Source organism: Amblyraja radiata, chromosome 7 (genome assembly GCF_010909765.2).
Source record: "Amblyraja radiata isolate CabotCenter1 chromosome 7, sAmbRad1.1.pri, whole genome shotgun sequence".
NCBI lineage: Eukaryota > Metazoa > Chordata > Chondrichthyes > Rajiformes > Rajidae > Amblyraja > Amblyraja radiata.
In genome coordinates this window covers 34,881,858-34,894,447 of record NC_045962.1, presented here as the reverse complement: position 1 = coordinate 34,894,447, position 12,590 = coordinate 34,881,858, and the positions used below count along the sequence as shown (strand labels likewise).

General features: G+C 45.8%; 1 protein-coding gene across 2 annotated transcripts in view; it reads right to left on the bottom strand.

Annotated features, from left to right (window-relative positions):
- tank (TRAF family member associated NFKB activator) overlaps positions 1-12,190 on the bottom strand; it is a 41,809-nt gene extending 29,619 nt beyond the window's left edge. The window contains exons 1-5 of one of the 2 annotated variants that reach the window (XM_033024144.1): positions 11,626-12,190; positions 8,239-8,241; positions 4,758-4,887; positions 4,104-4,188; positions 2,614-2,768 (exon numbers count right to left, since the gene is read on the bottom strand). In XM_033024144.1, coding sequence (XP_032880035.1) covers positions 2,614-2,768; positions 4,104-4,188; positions 4,758-4,856 — 339 coding nt within the window. In that variant the 5' untranslated portion in view covers positions 4,857-4,887; positions 8,239-8,241; positions 11,626-12,190. The remainder of the gene's footprint in view (positions 1-2,613; positions 2,769-4,103; positions 4,189-4,757; positions 4,888-8,238; positions 8,242-11,625) is intronic. The other variant, XM_033024145.1, reaches the window with a different exon arrangement.
- Positions 12,191-12,590: the final 400 nt, after the last annotated feature.

Genomic DNA, 12,590 nt, shown 5'->3' with positions numbered 1-12,590 from the left:
GTACAAAATAATGTACGCAATAGATCAAAGATCAGGCACTTATGAAATCGAAGATCAAATCAGAGAAACAAGGTGTGTAAACATTCAGATTATAATTCCAAGTGCTCTAGATTTGTTTTTTTTCTCCCTGTGCCTCTCCTGGGAATGTGCCTCAAATGCACCCGAATCGTCTCTTCCTCAAATGCAGCCTATTGTTTTACCTGGACCACACCCAGTCTCAGCCCATTCAAATGGACCTTCCTCTTAGTTTGACTTTGGATTGCTCCATCTCCCTTACTCCAACTGATCTGAATTTGTTATGATTTCCATCTCCCAAATGTTCCCCTAGCAAAACCTGGTGAACTTGACCAACTTCACTCTGCAGAACGAGATCCCATAACGCCTCCTTCCTTGTAGGTCCAGAAACATTTAAAAAAATATCTTCTTGCACATTCTTCATTCTCTCTACGCCTTTAACAATCGTGCTATTACAGTTTTTGATCAGCGGAAGTGCAGTCTCCATCATAAAATCCCTTTAATTTATGCTCTACGTTTCCAGCATACTTGCTCTTCTGTATTTCTCCCACTCCTCGACTGATAGAATACACAGTGCACTGCTCTACTGTTCCTGAGAATAATTCAACAGATTCTCTCTTTGACCCCTCTGCCTCATTCTTTCTTTTTAGCACTGTAATACATTTGATATCAACAATCCACACCCCAAACATCCTGAGCACTTTGTATCCAGGAATAAGAAAAACAAGAATCTTTACTTTGATCTATTGGCTAATTATACTAATACTTGCATGTTCTGTTCCTTCCCAATAAAGCCTGGTTATCATTTAGAGAGACACAAGGAACTGCAAATGCTGGTTTACAAAAAAATAAAAAAACATTGCTGGAGTAACTCAGCGGTTCAGGCAGCATTCCTGGAGAACATGGATAGGTGGCTTTTCGTGTTAAGACCCTCACCAGTATCTGAAGTTTGTACGTTCTCCCCGTGACCTGTGTGGGCTTTCTCCAGGAGCCCCAGTTTCCTCCCACACTGCAAAGATGTGCAGGTTTGTAGGTTAATTGGCTTCGGTAACAATTGTAAATTGTCCCTAGTGTGTAAGATAGTGCTTGTGTACGGGTGATTACTGGTCAGCGTGGACTTGGTGGGCCAAAGGACCTGTTTCCAAGCTGTATCTCTAAACTAAATGTCAATGTAAACTCCAGCTCAACAACTTTAAGATTGTCAGGATGAAGACATTTCCTGCAAAAATATTTGCTGCAGATCCAAGTGATCTCAATCAACCTAGTTTTTGCAGCTGTAATACTTTAACTGTCCTGCTCTCTGCATTGCTTGATACCAGTAAGCCATGTGATAGAAGGATCGAGAGGAGCTGCAGTCAAACCAGACAGCAGGTCTGGCTCGCCTGCCGCGGAAACAGGAACCTACCCATATGACCCAATGGGCCGCGCGTCCTGCCACAGAAATACCCGGCGGGCCATGGCCTGTAGGGGGAGCCGCCAAGCCCAGCCCTGCTCGTCCCCCGAAGACCGGAGAACTGAAGAGGTGGAATTTAAGAAGGAACTACAGATGCTGGAAAATCGAAGGTACACAAAAATGCTGGAGAAACTCAGCGGGTGCAGCAGCATCTATGGAGCAAAGGAAACAGGCAACGTTTCGGGCCGATTTCGGCCCGAAACGTTACCCGTTTCCTTCGCTCCATAGATGCTGCTGCACCCGCTGAGTTTCTCCAGCATTTTTGTGTACCACTGAAGAGGAGGTAGCTGGTAACAACAGTCACAAGGAGCAAGGACCAGAAGGAAAGGGAAACGGGGTCTGGCCTTCCACGCCCTCAAGATCAGCTGCAGGAGGCGTCCCTGGGGCACACAGGTGGATGGGCAAGAAGAGGGATGTCGGTTCGTTGAATGATTCAGACAAAGGCTGGGGGCCCTGCAGAAGCCTGGGGCTCGCCTGGATCAGGCGCCGCTCCACAAGGCTGGACTGAAAAAAATGTCACTGCATGTTGTACGTGACAATAAAGTACCATTGAACCACCCCTCATTCTCCTACAGTCCAATAGAGTCCTAACCTGCCCTCTCCCTACAGCTCAGGCCCTCGAGTCTCGGCAACATTCTTGTAAATCATCTTTGCATTCTTTCCAGTTTAGTGATGTCTTTGCTATAGCAGGGATCATTAAACCTGAACACAAATATACCAAGTGCTGCCTCACCAGCATCTTGTACAACTGCAATACAACGTCCCAACACTTGCCCAATCTGAACATATTAGGTGTTCAATGCCCTGACTGATGAATGGCCAAACAGTATTTTCACTACCTTGTCTATCTGTGATGCCACATTGATAATAATTAAATTATCTAAATACTGTTTCTCCACCATTCAGCCTTTGATGAGCTTTAAATTATGCCACCAGCATAATCAGGTTAAATTCTCAACTCGGTCACTCCCTCTTCTCCTCTTCCCCATCAGGCAAGCGGTACAAAGGTGTGAAAATGCACACCTCTAGATTCGGGGACAGTTTCTTCCTACTCATTATTAGGTAACTGAACCATCCGACCAACAACTAGAGAGAGTCCCATTTACCTCATTGGAGATGCGTGGACTGTCTTAAATTAAGTTTACCTTCCAAAGTCTTTCCCTTTCTAACACCTCTTTCAAATCCTCTGGTGAATCCGATGCTGTGGAATGTTGTGCCTCATTTCTTCTGAGTTTCAGTAAGTCACTCTCATTTATCTGTGGCAAAGTATCCAGAACCTGAACTTGACCAGCAATGTTACCTGCAAACAGTTTAGAACAAAAAGGTGAATGTGAAAGCGACCATAATCTGCTGTTGGCAGATCAATATTGACTGATATAGATGTGTCCATTTTTTTTTACATTTAACAAATAATTATTTTTTAGTTCAGGGAATATTACTCTCTCACAATAATCCAGTACTCCCAGTGATCCAATACTGCCGACACGAATTGTCCTCTGCCTAAATAAATTAAACTTCAAAAAATGTAATTCCGGGTAAAATGTTGCACCAAGGTTGCAGTTGTGTTTATCAGGTTGTAGTGACGAAGAAAGATGAAGTCAGTGCTAAGGGAACAGAACTTAAGATAATGACTTTGGTGTTCTTGAAATTTCGATGAGGGAAATTTTTCACTGGCTTGAATTATAAGTTGGACAGAGTGTCACAATTTAAAGTCAGCAGAGTATCAAGTGGAGACTAGGCACAGAACAGCAACAGGCCCTTCTGCCCACAATGTCCATGCCGAACATGATGCCATGTTTACCCAATCTTTTCTGCCTGCACGTGATCCATTTCTCGCCATTCCCTGCATATCCATGTAACTACCTGTATCTACAAACCTCTGAAATGCCACGGTTGTGCCTGCCTCCACCACCACACCCAGCAGCACATTGCAGGTAAATTAAAACTTGCCCTGCACATCTTTCACATTTGCCCCTCTCACTTTAAAGCTGTGCTCTCTGTAGACATTTCCACTCCAAGAAAATGGGTTCTGACCAGTGTGTGTATCCAAATCTAGATTTTTCCAATGAAATTGCAATATTGTAATTGCAATATAAGGCAACATTGTATGTGTTCAACACAGCAGGTGAGACTTTCAAATAATAAATGTGAACAAATAACCTGGAAACATTCTGCAAATAATTTAAGTAAATGAAGACACTTATTTACACCGAAGTCAATCAAATAAAACTTTTTCTGTGGAATTTGCCATAAACAAAGGAAAAAATTGCTCTAGTGCTACCTTTGAACACATCACCCTGAAACACCCCTCTTTAACTGGTACAGCAACAAATTGAGAAACATTTGAATAGCAGCAGTTAGAATAATTATTAATAGAATTCTTAAATCTAAAAAGGCAACAAGGAGGTCAACATTCACGAGATGGAAATATTTCTAACACCAAAAACTTCAAGGACAAATCAAGGTTAGCAAATGAAAAATACAGTTCGGAAATGCAATTTTTCAAGAGACTATTTACAATGCAAATAATAAATGAAGAATAACTCCAAGTGGGCTGACACAGGGGCATACCTGATTGAATATTAGTGGTGGTGGTGTACAAATTATTCCTCTATAATTTATAGTTATAACTTACCTCTGGGGGTGGTAGACGCAGCCTGTAATTGCAATTTTGCAATAGTATTGTCTTTCTTTTCCACAGTTTGTTCCAAGACATAAATCTGAATAAAAAATAACATTCATACAAATAATTATTTTAACTTGCATTATCTACAAAAGTCTATTCTTTAATATTATGGGTAGTTGGAAGATTCTGTGGTATCCAAACAGTTACTAAAGATATGGATTTAGCTATTTAAGTTTACAGTTATTATAAAATTATTTTTTGTCTGAGATTGAGGAGGAATTTCTTTATAAGAGTGGTGAATCTGTGAAATTCATTGCCAGAGACAGCTATGGAGGCCAAGACATTGGGTATTTCTAAAGCAGAGATTGATAGGTCCTTGATAGGGAAGGGCTCAAAGGTTACGGAAAGAAAGCAGGAGATTGGGACTGAGGGAAAAATAGATCATCCATGATCGAATGGCAGAGCTGACTCGATGGGCTGAATTGACTAATTCTGCTCATTGCTTATGGTCTAATTGTTATAAGTCACAAGCAAAATTTAAATTACCGTGGAAAATCAACAGAGCCTTATCTAGGTAAGGCAGATAGTATATGAGTTTTCACTGAAGTGTACATAATGTACACCCAATTTTAGCACACAATAATCTGTTCACAGACAACATACCCGTTGCTCTAAAGATTTCTTGATATTGTCCCTCTCCACACAAGCCTGGCGATATGCATCAAATGCCTTGTTGAGCTGCTCGCCAATATTTTTATCCATATTTACCAAAACAATATTACAAATCTAAAATCTGCAACACAAAAATAATATTTATCATCAACAATTGCATATCAACCTTCAGAACAATGTGCAAGTCTCATCACCTTTCACCATAAGGCAGAAAGAAATAGACCCAAGAATGTAAAAAAGTCACAACGTGTTGGGATAACTCAGCGAGTCAGGCAGCATCTCTGGAGGACATGGACGGATAAGCGATGTTTTAGGTCAAGACCAAGGTCAAGTTTTGGTCGGTGGGCGGCGCGACTCACGTCGCAGCGGCCTCTGCAGTCCGTCTGTCTTTTTATTATTTTTTGTCTCGTTTGAATGTAGTTTTTATTATTATTTTTTGTGTATGTGTGTGGGTATGTGTGTGGGGGGCGGGGGAAACTTTTAAAATCTATCCCCTGCATGGAGAACCCGACCTTTTCTCTGTCGGGTCTCCATTGTCGTTGGGGCCTAGCACCGTGGAGCGGCCTCCAGCAGGAACGACCTGGGGCTCCAGTCACGGAGCTGCGGACCTACTCACCATCGTGGAGCTGGCCGAGTTCGGAGCGGGTGGAGCTGTGGTGGCGCTCGGCTGCGACCTGACCCCGGAGATTCGGAGGCTTACCGCAGGTCTGGTGGACAGTGACACCGGGAGCCCGCGGGTCCCTGCTGGGAGACCGCTTTTCGGGGCTTCCGCAACGGCGACTTCACCCGCCTGAATTGCGGGGTTGAAGAGTACCTGGAGCGGGGCCTTACATCATCGCCCGGCACGGCTTGGAATGGCTGTGGGACTTTGCTAGCGCCCGCCGGGGGCTCCAACAACAAGACCCGGAGCGCGGCCTTGCATCACCCGGCGCGGCGTTAATGGCCGCGGGACAATTACCATCGCCCGCCGGGGGCTTTGACTCTGACATCGGGAGGGGAATGGGGAGTGCAGGGGAGAGATAAGTTTTTGCCTTCCATCACAGCGAGGAGGAGATGCGCTGTGATGGATGTTTGTGTAAATTGTGTTGTGTCTTGGTTCTTTCTTGTGTGTATGACTGCAGAAACAACATTTCGTTTGAACCTCAATGGGGTTCAAATGACAAATAAATTGTATTGTATTGTATTGTATTGTATTGTATTGTATTGTATTGTATTGACTTGGTGGGCTGAAATGTCACCCATCCATGTTCTCCTGAGATGCAGCCCGACCTGTTGAATTACTCCAATATTTGTGTCTTTTTTTTGTAAACCAACCCCTCTGCAGGTCCTTGTCTCTCCATTTCATAGAAAGATATTGGGATGAGGTTGGAGCTGGGGAAGGAAGCCAGGGAGCACTTTAGACTTTAGAGATACAGTGCGGAAACAGGCCCTTCAGCTCACCGAGTCCGTGTCGACTAGCGATCACCCCATACACTAGCATTACCCTACACACTAAGGACAATTTTTAGAAAACCAGAGCACCCAGAGCAAATCCACACAGTCATAGGGAGAACGTACAAACTCCATACAGACAGGACCACAGGTCAGGATCGAATGCAGGTCTCGGGTGCTGTAAGGCAGCAGCTCTACCGCTGCACCACTGTGCTGCCCTTCTTATACTCACATTTTCTTGTTGTTTATTATGGGTGTGTTTACATATCTGTGGTGCTGCTGCAAGCAAGGATTTCCTTTTCGGGACATATGACAATAAAACGCACTTAACTACATCCGTATAATTTCTGACAGTAAACCCTTCCCCACTAGCGGGTTGAAAGATAAAGGCTTTTAATTGTCACATGTATCCATTAAATTTTTATTTGCAACAGCTAATAATAGGCAGGTAAACACAATACATAAATATTAAATCCAATCCAATAAATTAATAACCACGACATTAATGCAACTTCCCATCTATTGCCCCCGGCTGGTTATGATTCTCTCGATGTTCATCCACAATCTCCTACCAGGACACCCGACTCTCTCTGCTTCCTTGAACAGATTCAACATCAGTCCAAATCCGAGACCAGTCTCCGTTACCTGGCTCAACTGGTTCTTACACCGAACAAACCTTTCCCACCACTCCATTCATTTCCTTCAAAACAAAAACACAGTTGTGGGAAGTTGAAGTTCTGGCCGTAACCGAGGCAGATGGAAGGTTACCTGTATCGGCGTCACTCCACCCACCACCTGTTTTTAGGTGTACAGAGCGTAGCAGTCACTAGACTTTCCCCTGCATTAAATTTAAAAATCATTAAAATCCCCTGTATGTGATTACCTTCACTGCCAGTTCCTGACCTACACCTACCTTGGACATGCACCTGGTACAGTCCTGTCTCTCCCCTTCCCCCACTTCTTGATTTTCAATACAGGGGCAAATTGGGTGACTAGCATCCTCTGTAAACCTACAAATTCCACACAACTGCCTGAACTCCACTTCTTGCTGCTCTACTTTCTGCAAGGACTCCATTATATTCTAGTCCACCACATCGGTGCTGACAAAGCCATTTTCGATATCGCCTATCTCCATAAGTTGTTCCTTTTTTTCTCAATGTTGAGTTCCCTTCTGCTAATGCAAACAAGGCCCACAACCTGTTCCACTTCTCACACACCTGCTTTTATTCCTTTTCGTCACCATCAGAACAAAATATTCCCCACATCCTTACCTACCCTCCACCCAAAAGACATAGGAGCAGAATTAGGCCATTCGGCCCATCGACTCTGCTCCACCTTTCAATCATGGCCGATCTATTTTTCCTCTCAACCCCATTCTCCTGCTTTCTCCCTATAACCTTTGATGCCCTAACTATCAATCTCCACTTTAAGAATACCCAATGGCACCATCTGTGGCAATGAATTCCACTGGCTAAAGAATTTTCTCCTCAACTCCATTCCAAAGGAAGTGAGGCTGTGGCTTTATTCTGAGGCTGTGTCTTCTGGTCCTAGATTCACCCACTAGTGGAAACATCCTCTCCACATCCACTCTACCCAGGGCTTTCATTACCACTGCTTCTCCTAACACATCCAGCATGATACCTTCTACATCAACTTTTCAGCATCCTAAAGGTACCATTCCTTCTGAAATGCCGAGGTCCTCTCTTGCACTCCACCAGTACTTCCTCCAGTAGACACTTCCCCTGCATTCAAAGGAGCCATAGCTGCCCTTCCAAAAACAATTTTCAGATTTCTCACAAGCTGGAGTGCAGTCCTGACCTCGCACCTAACTGTGTGGGAAGGAACTGCAGATGCTGGTTTACACCGAAGATAGATACAAAATGCTGAAGTAACTCAGTGGGACAGGCAACATCTCTGGAGAGAAGAAATGGTTGACATTTCGCGTTGAAGTTTTGGATCTGAAGAAGGGTCTCGAGAGATGCAGCCTGTCCCGCTGGGTTACTCCAGCATTTTGTGTCTACCTCATTGGTGACCTTTCAACTATCTTTAATCGGATTTCAACGTTATATCATTGCACTAAATGTTGTACCCTTTATCCTGTATCTGTGCACTGTGGGCGGCTTGATTGTATTCATGCCTTGTCTTTTCTTTGACTGGACAGCACCCAAACAAAAGTCTTTCACTGTACCTCGGTACACGTGAGAATAATAAACTAAATGAGACAACAATTTCCTTGCACTTTCAATTTAGTCCACCATACTCATTTCTCATGTGGACTCTTCTACATTGGAAAAGCAAACACCAAATTAGTAACAGCTCAGCAAAATGAATATAATTATCGCTCAAGCTCATTGCCTTAGATCGCATGGGATCGAAGGAGAAATAGCTGAACGTATAGAAAATTAACTTCATGGAAGGAAGCAGAGGGCGATGGAAGGATGTTTTTAGGAATGGAGGCCTGTGACTAGTTGTGTGCCTCAGGGTTCGGTGCTGGGCCCATTGCTGTTTGTCATCTAGATTTAGATGAGAACGTACAAGTTTGCAGATGACTTTAAAGTGGGTGGTATTGGAGATAGTGAAGATGGCTGTCAGGAATTGCTTGATCGGTTGGGCAGGTGGGCTGAGGAATGGTTAATGGAAATTTAATGTGAAGAGCTGCTTTATGGGAAGTCAAACAAGAGCAGGATCTACACAGTCAATGGCAGGACTGTGGGAAGTGTTGTCGAGCTTGGAGATCTAATTGTGCTGATCACCATGTTATAGGAAAGATGTTTATCAAGCTGGAAAAGGTGCAAAGAAAATTTACGAGGATGTTGCCAGGACAAGATGACCAAGGAGGATGAGGGGTGATCAAAATCATGAAGGGAATAGATCGGGTAAATGCACAGTCTATTGCCCAAAGTAGGGAAATCGAGCACCGGAGGACATAGGTTTAAGGTTGAGGGAGAAAATTTAATAGGAACCCGAGGGGTAACTTTTCACATGAAGTGTGGTGGGTGTATGGAATTAGTTTCCGGAGGAGGTAGTTGAGGCAGGTACTCTTGCAACATTTAAGAAACATTTACACAAGTACATAGTTTGGATAGGTTTGGAGGGATATGGGCCAAATGCAGGCAGATGGGACTAGTATAGATGGGGCATGTTGGTCGGCGTGGGAAAGTTGGCCGCAGGACCCGTTTCCAAGCTGTATGATTCTTAAGTGTGGATTCAAGCTCTCAGTTCCCTGTAATTTCAGTCTTCAATCCAATTCCACTAGAACCTAAAGGTGCAGCCTCCAAAGCTACATCAAAGCCAACTCAAGCTCACAACTGCATGGCCAAATGCCAAAATTGGCTTCATGTTTGCAGACTACACCACTGTGGTAGACCAGATAACGAGCAATGACAAGAGTACAGGAAGGAGATAGAGAACATAGTGGCATGATCTCAAAATAATAACCTCTTCCTGAATGTCAGCAAGGCAAAGGAGGTGGTCATCGGCTTCAGGAAACGTGGTGGAGTACAAGTCTCAATCAGCATCAAGTGGAAATGGTTGAGAGCTTTAAATTCCTTGGGGTTAATATTACCAATAATCTGTTGTGAACTAACCACATTGATTCGACAGCCAAGAAGGCACATGAACGCCTCTATTTCCTGAGGCGACTGAGGAAATTGAGGATGTCTTCAGCGACTCTTACAAACCTCTACAGATGCACGGTAGAAAGTATACTGTCAGGTTGCTTCACAGCTTGGTTTGGGAACAGCTCTGCCTAAGATCATAAGAAATTGCAGAGAGTTGTAGATGTACCTCAGTCCATCACGCAGATCAGACCTCTGCCGTTGCATCGACACTTCACACTGCCTTGGAAAAGCAGGCGACATTATAGTGAAAGGCCTGGATAGAGTGGATGTGGAGACGATGTTCCCACTAGTGGGAGAGTCTAGGACCCGAGGCAATCAAGAATCAGTCATTCTGCATCTTAAAAATTCTCAATGACTTGGCCACCACACCCATCTGTGCCAATGAATTCCACATATTAACCACCATGTGACTCAAGAAGTGCCTCCTCATCTCCAGGAGTATGCGTGTCCTGTTTGGGAGAGATCATCCCATGCCAAGAAATTAGACCCAGCGTTGAATAACACCTGCCGCTCAATCACTGGCTGCTTGAAGCCCACCAACATAAACAACCTGCACCTCCTCGCTGGCATTGCCCCTGCTGATGTGAGACGGGAAGTCGCCAGCCGAGTAGAGATGACCAAGACCACCAGTGATGAACGCCACCTCCTCTACGGACGTGTACCCCCGGCCCAACAGCTGAAGTCCAGGAGAAGCTTTCTCAGCCATGTCCAGCCCCTAATAGCATCACGGGAAGAAACCAGACTCCAACTATGGACAAAAAGGCTTGAGGACGACCCCCCTCCTACTGACATGGGTATCCCTCCTTCTGAAGCCCTCCCTCCGGGCTCAGAAGCACCATGGGTCCAGTGGAAGACGCTCAACCTTTAGTACTTTAGTTAACTTTCCTCCTACACTTGTAGATGAAAATTTGACGAAAGTGACTACAGACACAAGGAGCTGTGATGCTCTACAAACTACATTGCTCACACAGTAAAAACACAGCAGAAAGTAGTTTGTAAAGGATTACAATTCCTCATGTCTGTTATAATTTATGTCAGACTTTCCACCTACACTTCATAGATTAATACACAGTAAAACCACTCAGGAGAAAGCAGTTCGTAAAACATCAGAGGTCCCTGTACCTGTTGTCATTTCAGTGAACTTTCCACCTGCACATGTAGATGAAAAGTTGGCTAAAATGACTACACACATGGGGAGCAATGATGATACTCTACAAACTGGGGTGCTTATGCAGTAAAAACCCAGGAGAGAGCAGCTTGTAAAGGATCACAGTTCCTTGAGCCTGTCGTCAGTTCAGTGAACTTTCCACCACACTTCATAGATATTTTACATAGTAAAAAAACAGGAGAAAGCAGTTTGTAAAGGATTACAACTCTCTGTGCCTGTTGTCGTTTGAGTGAAGATAGGCACAAAAAGCTGAAGTAACAACTCAGCGGGTCAGGCAGCATCACTGGGGAATGGGAATATGTGACGTTTCTGGTCGAGACATCTTAGTGACCTTTCCACAGATCTTTCACACAGTAAAACACTCAGGAGAAAGCAGTTTGTAAAGGATTACAGTCACCTGAGCCTGTACTCGCTTCTAGTGAATTTTCCACCTACACTTTATAGATCCATTACACAGTAAACACACTCGGGAGAAAGCAGTTTAGTTCCTTGAGCCTGGTGTCATTTTAGTGAACTTCCACCTACACTTGTCGATGTAGAGTCGATTAAAATGACTACACAAACGGGGAGCTGCGATGATGCGCTACAAACTGATGCTTATGCAGTGAAACACTCAGGAGAAAGCAGTTTGTGAACTCACCAGCAGGCAGGTTGCAGGGATGATCGAGGGCAGTTGTGGTGTAACAGTGCTACTCCCTCCCCTCTCCTCCCCTCCCCAGGGAGCCGGCCCAGCCACCTTCCCTAGGCCTCAGCCCGTCAGCCGAGCCCCAGCAGCGGGGAGAAACCTGACGCTGCCCTGCCCTGACCTCCCCGCCCGCCCGGCTCGGCTAGGCCCGGGTCTCGCAGTCCCCTCGTCCCCCGATGCCGGTTCCCTCAGGCCCCGGCCCTCGCCCCCCAGTCCCGTCCCGACCCGACCGCTGCGCTACAGGTTGGGCGGCGCCGCTCATTGGCTGCCGGCGGAGGCCGTGGTGGCTCGGAAATCCCCGGCCGGGGAATCCCCGGGCTGGGCCGGGCCTGGGCCTACTTCCGCCGCCCGCCGGGCACTCGGAGCCGGGCCGCGCCCCCCTGACCCTCCCCTCAACACGGGCATCGCCTCATCATGGGCTCCCTCTGGCCTGAGCCCCCTCCAGCCCTCCACTCAACCTGGGCACCGCTCAACACGGGCTCCCCACAACATAGGCATCCTCCTGCCCACCACTGAACTCGGTCACTACCAAAGATTATAGAGGAGCTCCTCTATAATCGTTGGTCAATGCTCATCCTTGGCACCCTCCAGCCCACCACTCAACGTGGGCTCCCTGTAACCCAGGCTCCCTCCAGCATGGAGTCCCTCTAACATGGGCTCCATCCATCCCACCGCTCAACATGGAGTCCCTCTAACATGGGCTCCCTCCAACCCACCGCTCAACATGGAGTCCCTCTAACATGGGCTCCATCCAGCCCACCGCTCAACATGGAGTCCCTCTAACATGGAGTCCCTCTAACATGGGCTCCCTCCAACCCACCGCTCAACATGGAGTCCCTCTAACATGGGCTCCCTCTAACATGGGCTCCCTCTAACATGGGCTCCCTCCAACCTGGGCTCCCTCCAGCCCACCGCCCAAC